Source organism: Engraulis encrasicolus, chromosome 18, assembly GCF_034702125.1.
Source record: "Engraulis encrasicolus isolate BLACKSEA-1 chromosome 18, IST_EnEncr_1.0, whole genome shotgun sequence".
Lineage (NCBI taxonomy): Eukaryota > Metazoa > Chordata > Actinopteri > Clupeiformes > Engraulidae > Engraulis > Engraulis encrasicolus.
The window spans coordinates 10,129,935-10,157,434 of record NC_085874.1 but is presented as its reverse complement, the minus strand read 5'-3'; the positions used below and the strand labels follow the sequence as shown (position 1 = coordinate 10,157,434).

General features: G+C 43.6%; 2 protein-coding genes across 4 annotated transcripts in view; both read right to left on the bottom strand.

Moving 5' to 3' along the window:
• si:dkey-71h2.2 (low density lipoprotein receptor adapter protein 1) overlaps positions 1–16,444 on the bottom strand; it is a 99,113-nt gene extending 82,669 nt beyond the window's left edge. The window contains exon 1 of the mRNA XM_063222650.1: positions 16,279–16,444. Within this exon, the coding sequence (XP_063078720.1) occupies positions 16,279–16,363 (85 nt within the window). The 5' untranslated portion in view covers positions 16,364–16,444. The remainder of the gene's footprint in view (positions 1–16,278) is intronic.
• A 2,116-nt stretch (positions 16,445–18,560) lies between these two features.
• The window catches only part of si:ch211-278j3.3 (E3 ubiquitin-protein ligase RNF19B), a 48,838-nt gene continuing 39,898 nt past the window's right edge, over positions 18,561–27,500 (bottom strand). For all 3 annotated transcript variants that reach the window (XM_063222972.1, XM_063222973.1, XM_063222971.1), the window contains 2 exons: positions 23,730–24,018; positions 18,561–22,215 (listed from right to left, as the gene is read on the bottom strand). In XM_063222972.1, the coding sequence (XP_063079042.1) occupies positions 21,915–22,215; positions 23,730–24,018 (590 nt within the window). In that variant the 3' untranslated portion in view covers positions 18,561–21,914. The remainder of the gene's footprint in view (positions 22,216–23,729; positions 24,019–27,500) is intronic.

The following is a 27,500-nucleotide window of genomic DNA, read 5'->3' as shown; positions in this document are numbered from 1 at the left end:
TAATGAGTTAGGCGACAGGCCTTCATTGACACAGCAGAGGAGACATCAGGCTACATATAGAAATGAATGTGTAATGAATGTGAATATAGACATAAATGTGTAATATGTTGTTCAGCCCTTTTACTGGGAGGAATTTTGAAAAACTGGCCCTGTGACCAGCACCCCTAATGTAGAATGTGTACGCCTATGTGTGTGGGGAAAACTCTCTTAGACCCTTTTTGTCTGTGCGTCAACAATTTCACAGTTCTCCTAAATTGTAATCTGTGGTCCTATTTTGTTTTTTTTTTGTTTTTTTTTCATTGCATAGACCGCTGCATGAGGGAGGAATGAAAAGTGTGTTGCAAACAGAAATGATTCACTGTACTGCATTTGTATATATAAATGACAATGTACTATACATGTCATGGGTAAAATGTTATGTAATCAAAACATAAATGGCTGAAATGTAGGCCAGTAGTTTCTTTAGTCATTGTTTTGGCGTTTTGCATTTACATCGCGTGAAAAAATGGCCCGCGTGAAATGCCACTGGTGGAACGTGGTGCATTACATGTAAGAGGCTACAGAAGCTGTAATGTACGTTCTGCTGGCATTCAGTACATCTGCTGGTTCCCATGAGAACAACACAACCACATGACAACAACACAACCATCTGATTGTTCTTATCAGGACTAATAGCACGATGGCAGTGGGGAAAGATTAATCATTTTGGTTTTGCAGTATTAATTCAATGTTTGTTTAGAAATGATAATTATTTAAAAATTAACAAGTTAAAAAAGTGGAGATCCAAGGCTTCTGTAACGATTTGTGGTCCCATTTGGTGTGTTGGCTGCAGTACAGTAAAATGTAGGCCTATTGTGTACATATAGGCTACTCTAAATCTCTTCACACTGCTCTCATGCCACATTGTGGCTTTGTCACCTTTTTCCCTGCACTCTTCTTCTCCACCCTATATTTTTCATGTCCTTGTGTTCTTTTCCCCTAGCTGCATCTCATCCCCCCTTTTCCCACATACATGTATACAACTTTTATTGTTTCTGATACACTGTCTTTTGTCACACATACAGTTGCACTCTTCCGTTGCCTCTGTATGCCATTCTCTATACACACTTCCATCACTACCCTTCACTCCCTCTCTCATCCACCTCTTCCTCCCTCTCTTCTCTCTCTCTCTCCTTCCCAACTCCACTGTATGCCTTTGCTGCTTAGCCTGTGTTGTGTCTGGTAAAGGGATAAGCATCCCGCACCGCAGCCCACCGCCTCCTCTGATGAAGAAATCCCACTCTGCTGTATTATTCATAACCTCCAGGAGGAGAGGAGCCTCCACAGGGAACCGCTATTCTCCGCTGGCAGTATATTGAAGGGGGCGTACAGGGAGAGAGGGGAGGAGGAGGAGGAGGAGGAGGAGGAGGAGGAGGAGAGTTGGAGTGGGGTCGCATGAGGAGGGGGAGGAGGAGGAGAGGTGGAGGGGAAGGAGGAGGAGGAGGAGGAGGAGAAAATCAAAGGGGACATACAGTAGATGTTTTTGTGGAGACGTTACAGAGAGAGAGAGAGAGAGAGAGAGAGAGAGAGAGAGAGAGAGAGAGAGAGAGAGAGAGAGAGAAAGAGAGAGAGAGAGCCTGGGGGTTAGATTTGCCACTGGGGTGTGCGAGACTATTTACAAGTTTCAAAAAGCTCTAATCCTGACAACATCCTTATGCATGGTGTGATAACAGGCCAAGAACACCAATTCAAGAACATGCTCAAGGACACAGAGAGAGAGAGAGAGAGAGAGAGAGAGAGAGAGAGAGAGAGAGAGAGAGAGAGAGAGAAAGAGAGAGAGAGAGCTATTCACAGGCTGTGACAAAGAGAAAATGCTGTGTAGCTTCATAATAACTCCTGTGATGCAGCGATATTTCCCTGAGACCCAGAGCAATAACTCCAGAATGGCTTAGATCCTTTATCAGACCCTGACAGTCACTGACGACAGTGCCAAAGAAAGGGCACACAGCTCTTCGAGACAGAGAGAGAAGAAAAAAAAAACACATGGAGTGGAAGAAGACACTGAGGGAGCCGGGGAGGCCTTCGGTATTTAGTCTTCCGTGACAAGGCCAGGGCTTCCTCTACCCTATAGTGGTTGTCAACCTTTTTTTGAACAAACACCCCCACCACTTAATCATAAACCACCCATAACGCCCCATTGAACTCATCATAAGCCTGCCAACAACCCCTTTAGTATTCAAAAATAAAATGAACTATTGTCCCCCATTTGCAACTGAGGGACATCCCCTAACACTTCCTGGGGGACTGTAGAGCCCCCGTTGAGAAACACTACTCTACCCAATGCGGCAGTTCCTTTGACAAACCCCAGAAGGCATAACCTGGTTTTGGGACCATTAATTTGGCCGTAAGGGCACGCAAGCATCAAGTCAAAAAACCTGGGCGATATACTGGTATGTGTTTAAAATCAATGGCGTCTAGTGACACTCTCTCCATGTTTCATCAAAGAGCAGATACTCCAGGATGTATGTAAGTCTTGAATGGATTCTTTTTTTTTTTTTTTTTAATCTGTTTTTTATGTGACGTTTCTGGGCACCCACATTTCATCAGATCCCCAAAATATCACCAACTCTGTGGGAGGGAAGCACTCTGGTTTTGTATGTAGTTCGCTCCAAAACACGGTCCACAAACCTATGCTGCATGCAATCCCACTAAAGACGAAAAAAAAAATCAGATGGCCCAGCCAACACACAGCACATATCAGCGGACCGACATAGTTCTGTGTAGAGTCGCTACTTGCTACTAAAAAGGTGAGATTGACTTTCCCTGGCAGGCACAAAAATGACACCAGATGGGCGAGCAGCGAAATGATGTGCCTCTCCGCCATCCATCCCAGTGCGCCTCTATTTTCTCCAGACCTGGGGTTGGAACAAAATGGGCAGATACAGCAATTGTTACACGACAGCCGGCAGGGATTTTGTAGAGTGAGCAGTGAAATGATGTTCCTGGTGGTCTAAATCTAACAGCAAGGTAAGGGGACGAGAGCAGCGGGGAGAAGATGTGTCCCTGACCACCATCCATAACAGTGTCCCTATTTCCAAACCTGTGCTTGAACAAAAAGGGGCAGATATGCTATGACAGTGATGGATTCACTCCCAGCAGATGACCCAGTCCTGCACCACATGCCACATGGACAGGGAAGCCGACGGGGGAGTGGGCCAAGCTGCACGGCCAAGGTTGCACATACTATAGGACAGGTGTGTGTGTGTGTGTGTGTGTGTGTGTGTGTGTGTGTGTGTGTGTGTGTGTGTGTGTGTGTGTGAGAGAGAGAGAGAGAGAGAGAGAGAGAGAGAGAGAGAGAAAGAGAGAGAGAGAGAGAGAAAGAGAGAGAGAGAGAGAGAGAGAGAGAGAGACAGACAGACAGAGAGACAGATAGAGACAGACAGATAGAGAGAGAAAGAGAGAGGGAGAGAGAGAGACAGACGGAGAGAGAGAGACTTAATTGGCTTCAACATCAGCCCGCCAGTAGATGTATTAAAAAGTAATTTGACTAATCCACTCACTGCGATCTTGAAAACGTGATCACATTAGTAACGACTTCAGTCAGACTGCAGACTCAGCGATATATTGCGTGTTTAATAGACTTACCAACATTTACTGTGCTTGGCACCCCGTGTAGCCTACACTTGAGGAGTTGCCATTACTGTTACTGCATTTGGAATAGCCTTACAAATGAAGTCAACTCTGACAGTAAACAGAAGGGCGAATTGTGACCATGTTTACTTGGAAGGGCCAAAGAGGAACATAAGAGATGGAGAGCAAAAAAGAAAAAGACAGGAAGACAGGAAGAGAAAGAGAGAGAGAGGGAGGGAGAGAGAGAGAGAGAGAGAGAGAGAGAGAGAGAGAGAGAGAGAGAGAGAGAGAGAGAGAGAGAGAGAGACAGAGACAGAGACAGAGAAACAGAGAAACAGAGAGAGCGAAAGAGTGCATGAGGGAAGGAGAGAGAGGGATACTTCGGGATACTTGGGGATACAGGGCTGTCAGCAAGCCATGACTCCAGCTGACGTGAATCACAGTAATCATGAGACTAGAGGCGGAGAGGGGTCGGCCCTCACAACGCGGGGCCCTGCCTCAGAGCAATGATTAGGGAGGGACACACAGGGACAAACAAAGGGGGACAACAGAGAGGGGAAATGTTCCCTTTTGTGTCCTTGCCTCCACTCCACAAATTCAATACAGCCATGAAGTGGCGGGAGAGGGAGTGAGGAAGAGAAAGAGAGAGGGGGGTGGGGGGTAGAAAGAGATGGGGTGGGGGGGTAGACAGAAAGATATGGCGATGTAGTAGAGAAGGAAAAGGATTAGTACATCTAATTGTGTTCACCGGGCATATCTTTCATTAATTCATTCACTCATTCGTTCATTCATTCCTTCGTTCCTTCATTCATTCATTCATTCATTCATTCATTCATTCATTCATTCATATTTTTTTGAATTCATCTATTACTGGTGGGTATATCATTTGCGTGTGATAACAAAAATGCGTATTGATTACCCATACTGTAGTAATCATACACTTGCATCTGGTCTGTAGACAAACACCTACTTCAGTTAGCAAAGGCACTGCCTGGCGTAATGGTAATGGTACGAATGATTAGGAAAGGGGAGGTTTTCCTACTGTGTGCAGGACATTTTAAAGTAACATACTGCACATTGTGTACTCCGCGGTATGGTGTTTGGTTCCCCATCTCATTCAATCCCATTCACTATGTAATACAATTTTGTCTATGGGAAAAGTGTCACCTCAGCATCATGCCATTCTATCTCACATCACTACAACTACATACATACAGAGGCCCAAGGGAGGAGAGTAACAAAGGACAGCAGTGTGTGTGTGTGTGTGTGTGTGTGTGTGTGTGTGTGTGTGTGTGTGTGTGTGTGTGTGTGTGTGTGTGTGTGTGTGTGTGTGTGTGTGTGTGTGTGTGTGTGTGTGTGTGTGTGTGTGTGTGTGTGTGTATGTGTGTGTGTGTGAGAGAGAGAGAGAACGAGTGTGTGTGTGTGTGCGTGCGTGCGTGCGTGCGTGTGTGTAAAAAGTCATATCAGCACATCACTCAGGTAGTTACTGCACATGCATATAGGAGTACCCTTTGTAATAATGGACATACAAGTGTGTGCGTGCGTGCGTGCGTGCGTGCGCATGTCTTTGTGTGTGTTGGCACTCTTGATAATTGGAAGTGTGACACTGAGTTCAGCCTTATGCATTCACTGAAAATCTCTCCTTCGTGTGTCATTCAAACAGGGTAAAGGGAAGGAACGTGGGCTCAATGCAGGTGTGTGCACTTTTGTCTTTTGTTAACAGTTTCTGCAGACAGGCACTCACTGGCAGATCCCTCACTGAAAACGCACGCATGCAGAAATGCACAAACACACACACACACACACACACACACACACACACACACACACACACACACACACACACACACACACACACACACACACACACACACAGACAAACGCACAAACACACACACACACACACACACACACACACACACACACACACACACACACACACACACACACACACACACACACACGCGCATGCATAAACATGCACAAACATGCACGAACACACAAATGCATGCACATAAACAAACACACGCACACGCACAGGCACACGGACACACACACACAAACAGTTCACAGCATTACATTAATATTTTCCGTGGACACTCTGCCTCATTCACATGGGCGACAGAATGGCAATCAGTTCAGGCCTCTAATCCATCTCCCAGCGACGTGACGTGGCGGCTCTTGATGACTGGCCGGGGCCGATTGTAAATTAGAGCCGGCGTGATTGGTGAACATATCGATTGGCTGGGATGGGCGGGAGGACGGGAGGGGTGATATTTGTTACGCTTATGACCTTTATCGTGACAGGGGCACAGCTGTTGTTCCGCGTCAATAAAGTGCTCTTGAGTGTGTGTACGCTGTCTAGCACCGCTAGAGAGGGAGTGCCAAAAAATGGTGTTAAAATGGAGGGGACGAGCGACGAAAACACTCGGGAGTGAGTGGTAACATGCGCGACAACAACAAAGGTGACAAAAAAAGCCACTGTGGAGGGGAGAGAAGTAGTGTTCTCATACAGTAAATGTTGCAGTCTTATTTAAACACTATTATAAAAAGGAAATCCTGTTTGAGCAGTACCCTGAAGAAGGCTCAGCGCCGCTATGCGTGGGTCTCTGCCCTCATGTTTTTAAATTAATAGCCATGTTTATTTAAAGGCTTTTTAATCATTTTTGCACAAGAAGAGTGCCTTGAACTCCGTTTTTGATAAGACACTATAAGTACATATGGTCCCACACAACTTTGGTGTTAAATTTTAACTCTTTGCGTGTTGAATGTGAACACTGTGACGCCATATATGCTCTAAACTAGTGTTAAATTCAACTGTGCTTGTTAATTCAACACTCAAAGGGTTGAATTTAACCCTAAATTGAGTAGGCCATATGTGCTCAGAACAGTGTTGAATGAACACTGCTTGCCAGGCTGCGCCCTCCTAGTGACACAACACCTTCGGCAGCGGCGAATCGCGATTGCAAGTCTATGATAATCAGGCAAGAACACAGCAACTTTTACTGTGCAGTCATACATAGCACAAACAGAGATGCAAAAGACACACCAACACACAAACTGATAGCTGTAAAGTTAGTGTGTTGCAACTTTTACTGTGAAGTCATACATAGCACAAACAGCAATGAAAAAGACACACACACACACACACACACACACACACACACACACACGCACACACACACACACGCGCACACACACACACACACACACACACACACACACACACACACACACACACACACACACACACACACACACAAACACTCTGTAAAGCAGGCTCTGTCGTTATGGTGCAATTACCTGTAGGCCTATGTAAAGCTTGATGTTTGTGCAGATATTCTGGTTTTTCTCCAGTGTTGAAAAGTCACATGCCTCTTTTAGCAGCTAACCCCCTAGCACAGCACTTCACAGCACAGGACAACCTGTGATGGTTGTAAAGCTTAAAGGCTCTGCCATTATAGTGCAATTACAGTTTAATGTTTGTACGGAGATTCTTGTTGGCTGTGTGAGAGCATAATCGATAAAGACCATTAAAGAGACCATGATAACTATTATACACAATAAAAACATAATGGACTCAGTACATAGTGCAGGCAGCATATTGTGGGGCACCACCACAACATGAACACGTGCCTAATACAACACATGCTCAACACCATACTAAAAAGACCATACACACAATTGACAGATTACACAACACAGTGATGGGCACTACAGGGCAAAACCCCACACAACACTTTATGCACAACACAACATAACGTAACACAATATAGCAATGCATATAACATAGCACTTTTCAACGCAGCACTGCAAAGGAAAGCAACACAGCAGCATACAAGCCAGTAGCACAAGACACAATGCAACAGAGGCCAACAAACTGAGCAGCAGCACAAAACAAAACCCAGCAATACATGTGTCAGGAATGTAGGCCAAGACATGTCAAACATCTTCATTTCCCCTGACATTTGATGATGTCAACAGAAGAGAGTTTTCTGAGCGATTTGGCCATTACCCGTGGCCTGTACCGCAGCCCTTGGCACAGGTTGACATGATCAGGGAGGACAGTGCCACCACATTCCTTGCCAAGCATGTGCCACCTCATCCATGTTGCCTGTCTGTCTGTCTGTCTGTCTGACTCTGACCTTGATGTGCAGTCACCGGCAGACACTTCCCTCACCATTGACTCACATAGCCCCCCACCACACACACACACATTTTTTGGGGGCTGTCACACAAATGCATATGGGGGGCTTTGGCCTTTCCATTCCATTCTTGCTTTATATGACAGTTTCCTTTTCCTCTTCCACTCTATCTTTCTTCTTTACATGCATTATTTAATTCATTTGCTTTATTTACTGGCCCTGCTGTGGCCTAATGATAGATGACCCGGGTTCGATTCCGGCCTGGGTCCTTTGTCGATCCTTCCCCATCGCTCTCTCCACTAACTCCCTGTCTCTCTCACAGTGTCCTATCACAATAAAGGTAAAAAATATATATATATTTTTTTTCTTTATTATTGACTTACTTACTTATTTCTTTAATAACGGTTTTAGGTTTCTGGGCTAACAGACACATGCAAGTGGATAAACTGTCGTGAACTGGGTTTATTCTTTCTTTTTTTGTGGCTCCATGTTGACTCTTTGTGACATTGATAAGCAGGAAAGTAACTACCAGAACAAGGGCACCGTTGCCTTACTCATATTTCTGAGGTTTTTGGGTTAACAGACAAAATCATGTGAGTGACAGCGGCTTTTTTTACTCTGTCCTTCTCTCATGTGACAGGTTCCTTTCTGCGCCCTTCACCCTCTCCCTTTCTGGTGTCTTTTTAAATATTAATCAAGCAAAAAAAGAGACTAAACCGCCTCCGTTTCCTCTGTTAAGTTTTCAAAGTCTTTTTAAAAATGCAAAACAATAATGGACTAAGCCTCAAACAAATGTCATAAATTATTCAGCGTTTCTATAACACTGACTCTTCTTCCAGGCGAGTGATAGTTGACAGAATGGCTCTTTCAAAACACTGAATATCACAGTCATATTCTCTCTATGACAGGTACGAAGAGATGGAGAAAGGGAGAGAGAACTGAGAGAGAACTGAGAGAGAACTGACACCTGGGAGTATGCCAGCTTTGATGGTTTCATGCTGAATGCCAGGATAGCTCCCTGTCCTTCACCAGAGGCGAGCCACATAATATCACACAATGTTTTCACACAGATGACAAGCACAGCATCTCTCCTCGCACTGCATTTATAAACATTCCACTTCTGTGCTGCTGTACATGAATTTCTTCCAGCCAGGAATATAATACTTAATGGCCAGCTTATTTTCTTATTACACAGTGCTTATTTTGTATATGGTATGGATGCTCTAGACACCTCCCTCCAATCTGTCCTGAAGCTGAGAATGACCGCCTAGTAAACTGGACGAACCCACTCTCTAGTTTGTTCTTTGTTCATTCGTCCACTAATGTTTCAGGCAAAGCTCTTCTTCAGCATGCAATATGGGTTTGTCCGAAATGTTCATAAGCGAATAAACAAAACAAAACAAATCTGGAGAGCGCTGTCCTTCTCTTCCTTCATTCATCAGTGTTTTATGTGGGATTTAGCACCCAGTTAAAGGTGCACTGTTCAAGATTTTTAGTTCATGCCACCCATTCACTAATATTACCTGTTTCATGAATACTTACCACCACCATCAAATTCTAAGTATTCATTATGACTGTTAAAATTGCACTTTTCATACATGAAAAGGGGGATCTGTTCCATGGTCCGCCATTTTGAATTTCATTTAGCTGCAAAAATGACTGTACTTGGGCCATACTAGAAAATATTAGTTTATTACTTAGTAAACTTTCATGAAAAGATCAAATTTGGCAATAGGCAGCCCGGTTTAAATGAGCAGCATAGTTGCAGTACCTTTTTTGACCATTTCCTGCACAGTGCACCTTTAAAAACTGTGAGAATCATTAGGCGATAGATAGTGTGATCAAATCTCCTCCACTTTTCCAACCCACCTAGAAAATAGCTTTGTCTGGAGAGTTGGTCTAATACAGCTCCATAGGTCAGTTTCCCAACCAGGGGTACCACAAGGGGTATGCAAGCATACTGCAGGGGGTACGTGGGAAAAATGTATAATAATACATGTATGGAGCACAGTCACATTGGGATAGATGAAGAGATAGTGAGGGGGTACTACTCATGGTATGACGAAAAGGCTTAGGGGGTACACGAGACAAAAAATGATGGAGAACCCTGCCATATGGTAGGTGATCAAAGGTGATCCATAAAGATGCAAACTCCCTACTCCCTACAAACTCCTACTTGTTTGCTTCCCGACAAAGTCAGAGGAGTTCCCGATGTTTCTGTAGCTCAGAAACGATATCTGTATTGCTCCTGGCCTGACTAGAAGCAACGCTTAGGGTGTTGCGTCACTAGGGGAGGGCGCTGCCTAGCTATCTGTGAACAGAGTCATTGTGGAGGCGTAGCAAGGTGATGACACCCCTGTGCAACTAAACATTTGAAGCGGTGTGGAAGCCAAGCGTCGCTTTCACACTTTCACTACTGCTGCAATGCCACGGGCCAAACGTAACTCAAGCGGCTGGGCACTGGACTACTACGCCGGCGATCTGGGTTCGATTCCAGCCTGGGTCATATCCCGATCCTTCCCCAGCTCCCTCTCCCATCTCGTTTCCTGTCTCTCTCCCACTGTCATGTTTGAAAAATAATCTAAAAAGCTAAAAAAAATGCCAGATTGTCCTCATTCTCATGCCAGGCAGTGAGACTGTACTGGACTGTAGACCGGTAACAGAGCAGAAGCAACCAAAACAATAATCTACAACCGTCAAATGAGCTAAATTAGAAAGAAACTGGACTTAACCATATTTTTCATATAAGACTAGGTAACACTTTATTTTAGGGATACATCTATTAGCACTAATAAATACAATGTCCCTGTATAAGTATGTCATGGGCAGTCATGGGTGAGCGGTTAGGGCGTCAGACTTGCATCCCAGAGGTTGCCGGTTCGATTCCCGACCCGCCAGGTTGGTGGGGGGAGTAATCAACCAGTGCTCTCCCCCATCCTCCTCCATGACTGAGGTACCCTGAGCATGGTACCGTCCCACCGCACTGCTCCCCATGGGGCGCCACTGAGGGCTGCCCCCTTGCACGGGTGAGGCATAAATGCAATTTCGTTGTGTGCAGTGTGCATTGTTCACTTGTGTGCTGTGGAGTGCTGTGTCACAATGACAAATGGGAGTTGGAGTTTCCCAATGGGCTTTCACTTTCACTTTCACTTAATAAGTAACTTGTAAGGCATGTACAAAGCAAAATCAAACATTTCTTAGGCATGTATTCGCAAATGTCTTGTTCATGAAAAAGGGGATTTATTACCAATTTAAACTTAGTAAGGACCTAGTAGGCCTTAGCGTTTGCTTAGTACAGGGATGTCAAACTCAGGCCCGGGGGCCAAACTTGGCCCGGGGAGCCATTTTATTTGGCCCTCGAGATAATTTCAAATGTGTATTACAGGTGGCCCTCATACACCACAAATGTGTATTTTATTAAGAGTTGAACATGAAAATGCTTATATCACAGGAATATGAGTGGGCCCAGGCCATTGCAGCTCACACTCAAATTCAACAGAATATGTGCAGGCACATTTGAACTATTTGGTTGAATTTAAACATGAGCATTTTTAGTCCATTTTTGTTAAAAAATATATATATATATTGAGTTTAGCCCGCGACTTCGCTCCAGCTTTTGATTTTGGCCCTCTGTCGATTTGAGTTTGACACCCCTGGCTTAGTACATGCCTTACAAGTTACTTATGCAGGCATTAACACTGTATGTATTAGTGCTAATAGATGTATCCCTAAAATAAAGTGTTACCAACACTTTCAGTAAAGACTTTCACCAAAAGCAACCTTTCACCCAAAGTTCTTTGACCACCATGGCCTGTATGAATGAGAATCTCCTTGGCTCTTTTTTCTCCACTGACCAAACGTCTTTGCACTGCGCGACTATGACAAGGTTATTATTACCAAAATGGTAATGATGACTTAGTCTTAATCTGTTATTTAAGTCTCTCAGCAATGCCATGTCAAAAGTAATGTCATATCAATGTTGCTATGATGTAGGCAAGTCAAAGAATGAACAGGACTGAGATGTTTAATCTTCCTGAATTTTCTCCGGGTATCGATAAAGTAACTCTCTACTACACTACATCTTCAGTCCTCAGATGTGATCTCTGAACCATTCATTCATTCATTCATTCATTCATTCATTCACACTATCCCTAGCCAAGCAAGACGGACGGATATCTGTTTTCCATCCTTATCATCACTCCTCTCCCGCCCAAGATGTAGAGTGATCCAGCCCTCATTCATGTCCTCAGCTTCCAACACCTTATCGAGACCAGGCTCTGCTTTCCATTCAAGGTATCATGTCTAGCCACCCAGGGCTCGTCATACCATAGTGTTTACTCTGAATTCATGAGGGTATCACCTATCACCAGTATAAGGGTCAGTGATGTTTCAGCAGCAGCACACGTCAGGGCGGAGCAACGACTGTCAGTGCCACTATTGTATGGATTTTATTGCTTGTTTGTTTTTAGTGGACTATCTACCAAGCATATTCATTGCAGCGTATCAACCACCAATTACTAACTAATTCATGGGCATTAGATGCCGTTGCGCCACCTGATGTCTGAGCCCAAAAAAAGCATTTGACCAAGAGCACATGATTTTTTACGTTTTGCGCCCCTGAAACAGAACAGGTGATTCAACAGCTAATTCATTGCCTTTTCTCTTCATTCACACAGCATCGAGAGTCAGTGTTAATTCCTAGTGTAGGTTCCCATCAACCAGGCAAGACAAGGATCTACTTTTCACTTAAGTTATCGCCAGTGGGAGCAGGGGAGGGATCTACTTTTCCATTCAGGCCGACTGGGACTGCGCACGGGCATGCTGTTCAAAAATTAATCCATCGTAACTGTATCCTGATCCCCCGCAAAGCACGCGATCAGAGTTGAATAGTCCATCCAGCTGATTATGCAGGCGGCCAAGACCTGGCTACCTGTACCTTTCTTTCTTTTTTCTCTAGATTTGCCCCTGCAGTTCTTTCATCTTTTTTTCTTTTTCATCTCCAAATTCTTCTGTTTCTTCTTTGTCTTGTTATCATGTTCCACTTGTTTCTGCATTGTTTGTCAGCAAAGTTTGTGTGCGTGTGTGTGTGTGTGTGTGTGTGTGTGTGTGTGTGTGTGTGTGTGTGTGTGTGTGTGTGTGTGTGTGTGTGTGTGTGTGTGTGTGTGTGTGCGTGTCGAGTGTGCATGTCCACAGGCTTGGAGGGGTGAGAAGTGGGAAAATCTGCTTGGCTGAGAAACTTGAATTTCTCGGTGTGGCACACACACACACACACACACACACACACACACACACACACACACACACACACACACACACACACACACACACACACACACACACACACACACACACACACACACACACACACACGGAATGGGGCTGTAAGGGCATGTTATCCCCCGAGGTGGCAAAGAAGAGAAGTGTAGTGGGGAGTGAGGCTCAAACATCACACTGACAGGATTCACACACACACACACACACTACACTCACACATTGCAGTGACAGGGCTCACACTCATGTACACACAAATGCACACAGACACACACACACATGCATGCACGCACACTCAAACGCACACACACACACACACACACACACACACACACACACACACACACACACACACACACACACACACACACACACACACACACACACACACACACACACACACACACCCATCAGAATGACAGGGCTCCTGACCGGGGGCAATGCTGAGGCGCCTCGTCTGCTCTGCTGTCACTAATGATGCCACTCAGGGCCCCTCACAGCACGGGCCCCGCATCTACACCCCCCCCCCCCCACACCCCCCACCCACTCTCCCTCTCTCTTTTTCTATGGTGTGCACACACACAGGCACGTATGGCTTTTGGCAGTGGAGTTGGGTATGCCCATGTACACACACACACACACACACACACACACACACACACACACACACACACACACACACACAGACACACACACACACAGACACAGACACAGACACACACACACACACACACACACACACACAATTACTCCTGGCTTTTGCAGCTGACACACACTCACACATGGACACACACTCACACATGCACACACATACACACGCGCACACACACACTTATGTGTGGCTTTCGGCAGTGGCGTTGAATAGCGCACACACACACACACACACACACACACACACACACACACACACACACACACACACACACACACACACACACACACACACACACACACACACACACACACACACACACACACAGAAGCACACACACGCGTGTGCACGCACGCACACACACACACAAGCACAGACACAGACACACACACACACACACACACACACACACACACACACACACACACACACACACACACACACACACGCACACGCACACGCACACATTTGCATTGCAATCTCACAAAACAGGATTAGGCTGAGAAAGTTAATCCTTAGGTGAGAAAAAGACTAGAGAGAGGTTGAATAGAGGCCAGGCTGGGGATGACAAAATGAGAATGCATGGACAACATACCACCAAACAGTCAAATACAGTATATACATTATATTACCAAAAGTATTCGCTAGCCTGCCTTGACTCACATATGAACTTAACTGCCATCCCATTCCTAACCCATTGGGTTCCATATGATATCGGTAGGGATGCACGATGTGAAAAATTTCGGCCGATACCGATATCCGATATCCGATATTGATATTGCGGTTTTGGCCGATAACCAATATTAACCGATACCGATGTTTTTTTAAAAAAAAAAATTTAAGAGATAACATTTAATACAGACCGACAATGATGTAAACAAACTGAATTTTTGAATGTCCTCTTATTTCCAAAAACATTTGGAAACCAAAACAACTTTTTAACACCCTGTGATAAAATTAAATAAAAAAAATAGAGACAAAATAGAAGACAAACAATGAAAGTCACTGTCAAGTCCAATCTTTTAGAACTGTAACATATAAAAAAAAAAACATCAGCGTTAACATCGGCCCAGCAACGATGTCCGATGTGTTGAGAAATGTCAAATATCGGCCGATACCGATACATCTGGCCGATACATCATGCATCCCTAGATATAGCTCCTCCTTTTGCAGCTATTAAAGATTCACCTTATCTGGGAAGGCTATTGGCAAGGATGAGGAGTCTGTTTCTAGGCATTTTTGACCATTCTTTTCCATCCTTTTTTTTGAGGTCCAACACTGATGTTGGTTGAGAAGGCCTGGCTCTCCGTCTCCACTTTTATTCATCCCAAAGGTGTTCTACTGGGTTCAGGTTAGGGCTCTGGGCAGGCCAGTCAAGTTCATCCATAGACTGTGTCATCCATGTCTTTATGGACCTTGCTTTGTGCACTGGTGCACAGTCATGTTGGAAGAGGAAGGGCCACGATTCAAACTGTTCCCACAACGTTGAGAGAATGAAATGATCCAAAATGCTTCAGGATACCAAAACATTTTGGACAATTCCGTTCAATAACATCTTTATACAATCTCTCTTATAGTCAGTGCTCAAGTTGTAGGGGGAATATGGCAAATGGCATTCCCACTGAAATAATAACAATAATTTAAAAAATAGCTATAATTTCTAAAAAAAAAATAAGCACCCCACTTCCATTCCTTGTGCCATTTGAACACTGAAGTTGGACATTATTTCTTTATTCATTTATTGGAAATATAACTACCATCCCCCCGATTTGATTTTACAACTCAACAACTGCTCAGTTATTTGCAGTTTACGCCTATCCAAATTGAATATAGAGTTAAGTGTGAAAGAACAAATGAATGAGAGTGCTTCTCACAATACAAGTGTCCTCCCTGTGCTGACAATTGCCTATGTTTACATTGTATTTTGCTTCATGACAGTTGAAGAAAAACATGTGCACATAGGGCCTATGTTTAAAGTAGGCTACCTCTTATTGTTTCAAAGGGAGAGAGCTACTGTAGAATATAGAATACATGTGTCACTTAACATGAATAATGTAGATAAACACGTGTTTGAATAGGCTACAGCTGTATACATGTAACAATACACTAGGCTAACTATTGTGGAAATGTCTAGACAATGCTCAATATGTAAAACAAATAAAAATTGAAGGAAGGACAACTGTTATACACAAGTCTATAGGTAAACACTGCGTATTAATAATGTGAGGTGAAGTTGAGAATAATGGGATATGCTGGGACTATGAAAACTGAATGAGCACACACAGGCACACAGGCGTGAGGTGTGAAACTGAAGGAGTCTGCACGCTGCATCAGCACCCGGTAAATACAAACCATGTGGGGAGAGTGGACAGGAACCAATTCAATAGACACACCACTATTAACAAACAATTAATCCGACACAAATGCGAGATTGGTGTCAGATCTCCCGACTCCTCACTTTTTTGTTTCAACTCAGTATCCTGAAGCTCATCCACATTACCGCGCCTAATTAACTGTCCTCCAAACCGGCACAAGAACAACTCTGCTAAGCTGCTGGGTATGACATATGCTAATGATTAAAAAAACAGCTGCAGCACTTACTTTCGTGTTTGGAAGTGCCCCATGTGTGGCGTGGAACTCCCGGGCTCTTGATGATGGCTCTCCCGGCTGATTTTAACGCATCCATGCTGTGAGGTTGCTCTCCACGCAGGTGGATGCTCTCTCCTTCTCTCGTATAACGGTGGAATAGACTACCAAGCACTGGGCGTCACGATGATGCACGAAGGCAGAACCAAGGCTACGGCACCTATACAGGAGTTCTCCCCGGTCCCCCGGAATGGTTCAAATAGCCTACACACACAATGATGCGCCGCGCACGACTGTTAACCCGTTCACGCCTGCGATCCTGTGCCATGGCATGGATGACTGGAGGGAGGTGCGCGCATTCAACCGCCACACCCACAGTCCACTGTGCAATAATTGCAATATGAACTGAAGATGGGGACGTATTTTCAATAGCCTATGTGACATGTATTTGTTAAATCTGAATTTCATTTTCAGTAGCTCTGATGCAGAGCCTATCTGTTGGCAATGGACTTAATGTGACTTCAGTTAGACGTACAAAATGCAGAAACAATAGAAACGGTGTAGATAGATAGATAGATAGATAGATAGATAGATAGATAGATAGATAGATAGATAGATAGATAGATAGATAGATAGATAGATAGATAGATAGATAGATAAAATTAATTCTTGACCCAGGTAAAATGATAGATAGATAGATAGATAGATAGATAGATAGATAGATAGATAGATAGATAGATAGATAGATAGATAGATAGATAGATAGATAGATAGATAGATTATTGACCCAGGTAAAATGACAAAAAGGTTTTATAGTATCGTTTGTTATAGATAGATAGATAGATAGATAGATAGATAGATAGATAGATAGATAGATAGATAGATAGATAGATAGATAGATAGATAGATAGATCTGCAGGTTGGGGCATTCCTAGTGCCAGCACTCCAGGGGCATCCCTGTAAAATCTTTTTGAATCACTGCAGGGAGAAGCTATCCTCTACTGCCCCCTGTAGGATCTCATAATTTACTACAGGAAATTATGTAGCCTATAACTGGATAATACATAGTTGACAATGGTATTTGCCCCCTCTCTTCCTTTGCAATATGTTCAACCTCTTGAACATGTGCAGGATTGTTACAGATTTCACATTCCCTCCAATATTTTCAACTGGATTTACATCTAGAATAATTTCAGATTCATATTTTTTTTCCTTTTCCAATTTCAGTGTCATGGATGTGTGCTTTGTTGGGTTTTTTGGTCTTCCTCGGCAGGACCTGCTGCTCTTCACCTCAAACCTTGCACAGGGTTAAACCTTTTGCTGTAAATGATGATACCTGTGATACATGTCATGATACTGTATCTGTGGTAAGGTCAAGGTCTCCAATACCAGATGCAACAAAGCAGTAACACAATACTATGGATCTGACACCTTGCTAAACCTTTGCAGACCTGGGAGAATTCTGGATAACATAACAAATCCTTGAAATTAGTACAGCTACATGTAGGTGTTTTGGGATAACCTTTTATCATTTTTTTTGCAAATATTTCTAGTGTCCTCAAACAGCCCCTTTGTCTTTACCTTTGTGAACAAGATGCAACAGGTGGCTTTTTAAAACACAAATATCATCATTCATTGGTTAATTCATGTCCTATGGACAAGAGCAATTTATCAAAGGTGATTCCCATTGGTGATTTACCACATTTGAGTCAAATGAGGTCTCCACAGTGATATCCAGTAAAGAGTGCCCATACCAATGACACCAAAAGCTTTACCTTTTCCCATTGTTTCCCTCTCATAGTTTATTTGTTTTATGTTGTTAATCATTTTACTACTTTGTATCAACCACAGGCTATCTATGGTTGACTTAATATTTGTTGTCTGGAGATATTTCCCATTATGTACTCACTTCAATGGTACCGATACTGCTGGGTGGCAACATAGTTACAAAACATGAAATCGACAAGAACACAGACATCAGTTTAATCTCCCATGAAGGAATCTTTTATTAATGCAGCAGCTCATTGCCCCACGCTCCCCATTCATAAAAAAAGAAAAAAAAAACTGGAAAAAAAAACCCTCCAGTGCAGCTCCCATAGAAGACCTCTAAAAAGGAGCCTACAGATCCTACAGTTTTGCCTTTTCACATCTTCTGTTGCCCATCACATGTGCATGTCCTGTCCTGTCATCACAGAGAAAGGGGTACTGTAGCTGCTGCTGCTGCTGCTGCTGGCATGCTGAGAGGTTTTTAGTCTAGGACTCCGGGACGTGGTGCTGTTCAGCGGCCCGTGGAGCTTTTCAGCGGCCCGTGGAGCTTTTTAGCGGCCCGTGGTGCTTTTCAGCGGCCCAACTGGAGGGCAGACGCAGCCATGTCTGCTCATCTCTACTCGACGTTGAGGTGAGGGATGTCACTATTGCTCTAAACAGCACGGCTGGCTGATTTGAAAAGCGTAGTGGTTTGAAAAAACAAACAAACAAACAAACCCCAAAACTGCACCATAAAACTGTCCAGTGCACAATAGGGTCCGTATTCTGTGAAAAATAAAATCTAGGACTACCAATCCAATGGTCGATCCGTCCATCCATCCATCCACCATCCATCCATCCATCCATCCATCCATCCATCCATTCATTCATCTACACGCCTTTAAGGATCAGACCTTTCACAAAATATCCATCAAACATTTCAAGGACTTGGAGGAAAGAGACTGCTTTGCAGATAGCGATCAAGCAACTGTCAGTGAAGGACCATGGTCAATAAAAAAGCACAAGAGTTATATGAGGAAGTTGAGCTGCATTTCTTTTATAAATCAAAGAACCTCATTTTAATCCTACTAAGAAAACATTTTATAGGACTGAACAAACTGAACAAAAACATTGTTCTGTCAACATTCACAGACACCCAGTTCACAGACACCCCAGACCTCAACTGAGTGAAGAAAGTCTATTTTCTGCTGCCCTAGTAGCCTACCACATCAGCCACTCCATTTTACTCGCTGTTTTCATACTTGATGCACCCACTGCTTAGAAAATGCAACTGGTTGACTTAACCATCTGTAGTAATAGTAATATGTCACCCATTTCAACACCCCTGAAACCTTTACAGAATCGATACAACAAATAGTATGCAATACCATGTGCAACACAGAACAGCGATATTTTTATCCAGTGGAAAAACGACAAAAAATGTGAGTTGAGTCGAGACAGAGAGAGAGAGAGAGAGAGAGAGAGAGAGAGAGAGAGAGAGAGAGAGCTGAGCTGGTACCAGGCAATGCAAGAACAGCCATAAGTAGGTTTTGGGAGCGAGCGAGCGAGCGTGGTTTAGAGGGGCAGTGTTGAATGATGTCACTGCAGTGGGGGGTCAGTGGTTACCTCACAAGCTTCTCTGGCTCTCACAGGACTTACAGTAAAAGCTGCCTGAGAATGATAATCTCCTCACTCCAAACTCCACTCATGCACCCCCCTGCCTGGGGATGAAATTAAAACCTTTTTTTTACTAATTAATTAAGAAATGTAACCTTGTTAACCCATTAAATATAAATTTATACTTATAACTTATAAATTTGCTGTTACCAGAATGGCAATGACCGAGTCGTATTGCACTAAAGGCCCTATGTTATGTGCCTCAGATGGTACAGCAAAAGGGCTACGTCCAAGTTAGTTCCACTCGATTCCACACGATTACGGGGTTCTTCCAAGAACCTTTTTGGGCCTTGTTGGCAAGATAAGGGGTCTTCAACTGGTTCTGGCCCACATACCACCATTCGGAGGGAGCAGTTAGTCCACAGACTACTCTGTTTACGTATACCCTATATTTGTAGTAGCCTACTTATTTGCATAGCAAGTCACGGACCAACAGCAATACTGCCACAGACCAACAGTGGGGGCCACTGACCCCTGGTTGAAAACTATACAGCGTATGATCCACCCATCAATCAGGTCAAGGACGTTCACTCGTCAGAGTCTGGAAGTGGTGTGTTGGAGAACCTTTTTCTCTAGTGTCACACATACAGTGAGGTTTACTCCAAGGGCGGACACTGACAGCATAGGCAGTGCCTTAGCGTCCCTCCCGACCCTCAGTTTGGGAACTACTGGCATAGGCTATGTCCTAAATCTTGACTCATTCACTACATAGTACAGTACAGTCTATGTCGTGTGTTACTACTAAGGGTTTGAGATGCATTGTGTTCTTCCCTACACAGCACAGTGTGTATTGAACAAGTGAAGGTTTTGCACACGGCCCATGGCCTCATTATGCTGTTGAAAAAAAATGAGTGTTGATTGGGACTTCAGCTGTCCCATAGTAACACATTCTAAAGGCCTACTTTAGCCTTCCTAGTCTAAAGTGGGGGCAAAGAAGGAGCAGGGTTGGTGGGCTAAGGAGGACTTATGTAAAAAGACTTGCATAATTGAACTACACACACCACAGGAGGGAGGGAGAGAGAGAGAGAGAGAGAGAGAGAGAGAGAGAGAGAGAGAGAGAGAAAGAGAAAGAGAAAGAGAGAGCATATGGGAAAAGCCCATTAGAAACGTTGTTTATTGGTGGTAGCCCGTAGCTTCGCAGTGCCAATGGCCAAAAGGCAGCATCTGCTCAGACATGCTGCGCTAGGGTACGGTTACTGCGCGGAGTCAAATTTTGGCTATGCATCCTTGCGGGTGGGAAATCGTACTCCTAAAATATTGAAAACTCTCTTTGAGGCGGGAGAAAGGGAGGGAGGGTCTCCAACAGTTAAGCTTAAAAGGAGGGCTGAAACATATACTATATAAATAAAATACATAGAGCCACCAAGGCAAAGCTTTCATTAAGCCACGTCCTTTAAAAGAAAGAGGGGGAAAAAACATCAAAAAAGAGGAGGAAAACTCAAGGCTAAAATTCCCATCAGACTAGCTGACAAACATGCTCTTTTATTAGTGAGTCCGTTATTTATTGATTTATTTATTTATTGATTTATTTATTCATTCAGTTAGTTTTTTCAGCTGAAATCCTCCTTATGGCATTGGGGAAGCTGCCTTTGGGCACTTACATGGGCCCGTGTCCTTGTTTCTCTCAAAGTCATATGTGTCTCTCAAGGCTCTCAGTCTGTCTGCTCTACGCTCTCCTTCGCTTCTTCACTCACATTTTCGTTTCATTTCACTGTCCCCTTGTTTTATCGTAACCCACGTGGCTTCCAGGCACAGAAAGAGTCAAGTGGTTGGTTGCTTGTTTGGGGAAGAAGTCGTGGGCCTTGATCATTTAGCCTTTTTCACGGCGAGGTCAGACCAGTTCCGTTTTTGAAGTAAAGAAGGAAAAACGACTACCGGTTTCCATAGAAAACAGTGGAAGTGTATGTTTATTATGTGTATGCCAACTGATGGCACTTGTCCTTCAAATGTAATTGGATTGAAGGTGTCAGTGCATGGGCGGACCGGATCCGGAACAGCATCTGGATCGTGGTTTAATTAATCAACATAACTGGGATTAGGGGAACCAGGGCTTCTGAACCGGGACCAAGACCAGGGTTCCTCTCCAGGGCCAAGGTGGGGGGAGGGGGGTTCTGGCCAAGATCCAGACACTGTTCCATCTTAGCACTGAATAAGTGGAAGGGGGGGGGGTGGTTAATCAAGGCAGGTGAGACAGGGGTGTGCATGGGGTGCAACCAGGACCAGCATCACTATAAGAGGGGTGGTGTGGTTTCTCCAAAGAAGGTCAGCGGGAAGGTGGGATACTCCACGCCACCCCCACCGCCCCCCAGGGGCTCAGACACGCTCAGCATCTCAGCAGCTGCTGTGGACGGGAGGTCTCTGTCCCCGGCCTGGTGGTGGGAGGAGGCACACAGCGGTTCCTGGGATTGGTGCAGAGACTCTCCGTCTCCAGACAGGCTCTGGCTGGACAGTACGCTGCTGAGGCTGGGTTGCCTAGCACCACGCGGCTGGGCCTCGATCTCCACCCGCACCTCGATGTTAGTCCCCTCCCTGTGGTAACCAGAGAGGAAGGTCTTAATTCAAGGCCACACTGTGAGCTGACAAAAAAAACCTCATCAAAACATGCCATTTATGCAGTGCAATGGGATGCATTGGTGGTGTATAGTCGTTTGGCTGGAAATAAAAACAGTATAAGTTTATATGCTCTTATTTATGCCTTTTTTTACATTTGTGTATTTACTACAGGTAAATGCAGTTGGGTTCCAATTGAAACGTGGGTAGGTGAGAGAGAGGGAGAAAGGGAGAGGGTGAGAGAGAGAGGAAAAGAGAGAGGGAGAGAAAGAGAGATACAGAGAAAGAGAAACCCAAACAGAGAGAGAGGGAGAGAGAGAGGGTAGACACAGCTAAAGTGATCCATGACATGAAAGCGTTTGCGTTCTTACATAACATTCTTCTTGTAAAAAAGTTATGTGACACATAATGTAGTAGTGCATGCTTAGAATTACAGTAGCCCTTCAGTTGGTTGCCAATTTTGGTTGTTTTCATTTCCATGTTAAGAAACAAAAATGGCAACAACTCTGGTGGTTAAAACAACTACTCTGTAAGTAGCTGATTTTTTTTTGTAGCCTCAAAAAAACATAGTCGTTTAACGCTTAGAACCTTTTAATTACCATAAACTGGCTGAATGAGAAAATCCCTACACATACCTCACCCTTGTGTTTTTATAAACATAGTAGTTGGATGGCTGCCGAGTGTCAAGATATGTAACCTGGTGTTACCATCCTGTCGTACGAATTTCATCCCTACAGAAGGTCTGGGTGGAACTGGAGTCGTGGGAGAGGCTTGGTCTTGTCGTGTGTGTGTGTGTGTGTGTGTGTGTGTGTGTGTGTGTGTGTGTGTGTGTGTGTGTGTGTGTGTGTGTGTGTGTGTGTGTGTGTGTGTGTGTGTGTGTGTGTGAATGTGTCAGAGAAAGAATGTAAATTCATGTATCAGTATGCTAGATTTTACTGTACAAGGTGTGTGTGTGTGTGTGCGCGTGCGCGCGCGTGTGTGTGTGTGTGTGTGTGTGTGTGTGTGTGTGTGTGTGTGTGTGTGTGTGTGTGTGTGTGTGTGTGTGTGTGTGTGTGTGTGTGTGTGTGTGTGTGTGTGTGTGTGTGTGTGTGTGTGTGATTAAGTTACTGTTTATGTCTTATGTTTAGTCTAAATGCACATTGGAGACTGGTCAAACGCAATTTCAAACTTCTGTGCTAACCTTGTCACATAGATTTTTGACAATAAAGTAAACTTACTGTAACTTGACTTGACTTGTTACCAGACCACTAGCTAATCAGCAAACTGGGGAGGGATGAGGGAGAGGTGTGCATATTGAACATCAACAGAATTCACCCCTCCCACGGCATTTTTCAAGTATCATGAACAAATGTTAGCCATTAGATAAAATGGAGCATGTTTTTTAACTGAGTCAGTTCACCCTTCCCTCCACCGAGCGTTTCTCAGGTTCCATGGAGCAGTGCGCACTATCAGGGTACGTAAGCTAAAGCGTCAGCAAACATAACGAGTTGTACCTCAAGGCAAACGTCTGGCTGCTACTGAATGCCTCCTGCTGTGAGTGCTCATCTTCCTCCTCCTCCTCCTCTTCTTCTTCCCGCTCCTCCTTCTCCTCCTCCTCCTCTTCCTCTTCTTCCTCCTCTTCCTGCTCTGCTGAGGTCACGACCACCACGTGCTCGTCCGGTAAGGAGTCTTCCGGGGAGTCGGGGCACACCGGCTGAGGAACTTCCTGTAAGCTGGTGTTGCTTAGCGCCCGGTTGGGCTGGCCTGTCCAGTGGTCACTGACTACATGAGAAAATAGAAGATCTTCAAAGAGAAGAAGTTGAAAAGCTCATCAGATCGGGGCCACGCCATTGGTGAACTTATCTTGGACAATACAGTACAAATCAGGGGTGAATTTCTCAAAACCAAAGTTGCTTACTACATTAGCTACTTTGTTGTTTTCAATGCATTTTCCCATTGGCAATTATCGAAGTTGCTAACAGGCTAATACAGTATATCACGAAAGTGAATACACCCCTCACAGTTTTGCAGATTTTTGAGTATATCTTTTCATAGGAAAGCATTACAGAAATGTAACTTTGACACAATGATTAGTGACCTTTTAACAACATTTTTAACCGCTTAAATTTCTTGTTCACTCAGAAAAAAACAAAATACAGCCATTAATGTTTGAACATGTACTCACAAAAGTGAGTACACCCCAGATTAAAATCCGGTAGAGAAGGGGCTATATTGGCTCGAATCGTCTCGAAATGAAACGAAATGAAAAGGGATGACAATGGAGGTCATCAGTGTGCGTTTCAACCTTTCTTTGCATTGAACTTTTACATTTTGAGTCTGCATCTGGCTCAAATAGATTGGTGTGAGATTTGAATGCAATCCTATGGAGAATATCATGATCTGCTTCAGTAGTCACAGTGCATGTTGACATGTATGTTTCTTTTAGGTGTATTTCAGATTGCCAATGTTGACAGCATTCATGCATACCCAAACCATGTCAGTCCCACTACCATGCTTGGCTTATGAGAGGATACACCTTTTTTGTAAAACTCACTTGTTTACCACCACACATGCTTGGCACCATCTAAAGCAAATTTGTTTATCTTGGTCTCAAGAGAGATGAACAGACCAAGGATATGGATCACTGGAACCATGTTGTGTGATGTGAAGAGACCAAGATAAACAAATTTGCTTTAGATGGTGTCAAGCATGTGTGGTGGTAAACAAGTGAGTTTTACAAAAAGGTGTATCCTCTCATAAGCCAAGCATGGTAGTGGGACTGACATGGTTTGGGGATGCATGAATGCTGTCAACATTGGCAATCTGAAATACACCTAAAAGAAACATGCATGTCAACATGCACTGTGACTACTGAAGCAGATCATGATATTCTCCATAGCATTGCATTCAAATCTCACACCAATCTATTTAAGCCAGATGCAGACTCAAAATGTAAAAGTTCAATGCAAAGAAAGGTTGAAACGCACACTGATGACCTCCCTTGTCATCCCTTTTCATTTCGTTTCATTTCGAGACGATTCGAGCCAACATAGCCCCTTCTCTACCGGATTTTAATCTGGGGTGTACTCACTTTTGTGAGTACATGTTCAAACATTAATGACTGTATTTTGTTTTTTTCTGAGTGAACAAGAAATTTAAGCGGTTAAATGTGTTGTTAAAAGGTCACTAATCATTGTGTCAAAGTTACATTTCTGTAATGCTTTCCTATGAAAAGATATACTCAAAAATCTGCAAAACTGTGAGGGGTGTATTCACTTTCGTGATATACTGTAACTTCTCTTTTGAGAATCGCACCCCAGGCTTGTACGAAATTCCGAATGGAAAGAATTTCAATTCAAAGTAATGCCATAATACGAACACTAGGTGGTGGTGTTCTATGTACTTTCAATGGGTGGTGTAGGTTAAATTCAAAGAAATTCAAGGTAATGGCACCACCTAGTGTTCATATTATGGCATAATTTTGAATGGAAATTCATTCAATTCGGAATTTCGTACTAGCCTGGTACAAATTGATTATATTCTGTATGTGTGCGTGTGCGCGTGCATGCGTGTATGTGTGTGCATTGCCTCAAGTACCTGCCATGTGGGGCATTATTACTGCAAGTTGAAAAACTGGAAAAACTCTCTCACATACAAATATGACAAAAGCATTATGACCGAGATGATTTATTTAAATCTATACTTGCTGTATTTGCTGTATGCTCCTGTGTTGGTCCATTTTTCTGTTAGCCTGGTCTTACCATAACCCTGCACTAATTAAATTAAAAATGTTCATTCATACAGAGGGTCTGGAACTGCTGAGAATCGAAAACTGATTCCTGATGGTAGGGGTGAACTCTGTAATGTGCATCTGATTTTACCCATATCATTAACTTTTACAAAGGTGCTTGTATATAATGCACTGTCACTTTTTGGTCAGTTGTCAATTGTGATGGCAAGTCCAGGCTGATGTTCTATGAATGAATGAATGAATGAATGAATGAATGAATGAATGAATGAATGAACGAACGAACGAACGAACGAACGAACGAACGAACGAACGAACGAACGAACGAACGAACGAACGAACGAACGAACGAACGAACGAACGAAGGAATGGATGGATGGATGGATGGATGGATGGATGGATGGATTTATTTGACTGTTTGCTGGTTCAGCAACTGAAACCATACCTTGAAACAAAGATATAGTCAGGGATAGACACAAAAAGCCCTAATATATAAGGCTTATTTCCACTGTGGTCCCAGATGGTAGGAAGCAGGGGCATATGGCAGCATTCTTACATACACTATATACGTACTTACATACATACGTACATACATACATACATACATACATACATACATACATACATACATACATACATACATACATACATACATATTCATACCAACATTCATTCAAAACACATAGAAAAAGTTTTACGTTGAAATGGTTCTGAAAGCACCAGACACAATGTTGACAATCTGTCTAGGATTGTTGTTTTAACCATTTTTTCAAGTTTTGCTTAAAACGGTCTAAAACTACTTATTGCTTTGAGTGGCCAAGGTAACTTATTCCACAGTGCAGAACCAACATAAGCATATGGCAGTGGTTCTCAAAGTGTGGTCCGGGGACCACTAGTGGTCTGCGAGAGGACTTTAGTCTGGATTTCCAGGGCAAGCTAAAATAGGCGAACCTGAAGACACACTGGGCGAAATGTGTTGTTCGCTCCAAGACGTAAAAACAAACGAAAAAAGAAAGAAAAAAGAACAGCACCCAGTATGCAATGTTTTCTGAGCTTTCAGCATTGATCAAGTCTTCCTGCCATACACATGTACCTGTATTACTCAAGGCTTGTGCAAAAGGATTTCAGTGTACTTTGAGGCTACATTTGTATTTATATTTGAGTATTGTTATACACAGACTTACAATGAATCGATTCAATTAAAAAAGTCACTACTGATGAGACAGGCCTGTAATTGATATAAAAAGCGATCTGGATCCAAACTTGCAGCATGAGAAAGAGAGACCTTTCATTTAGTCGACAGGTGGTCCCTGGAAAAAAAAATGTTTTGAGGCCTAGTGGTCCGCGATCTAAAAATGTTTTTATTGAGAAACACTATTCTATTAGCCAGGCTGCGCCCTCCTAGTGACCCAACACCTTCGGCGGCGAATCTCGATTGCAAGTCTATGATAATCAGGCAACTATTCTATAGCATCATCTGAAAAACTGATCACAGTGCTGCCCAGTGTTCACGGCTACACTAGTGGCATTCACTGTC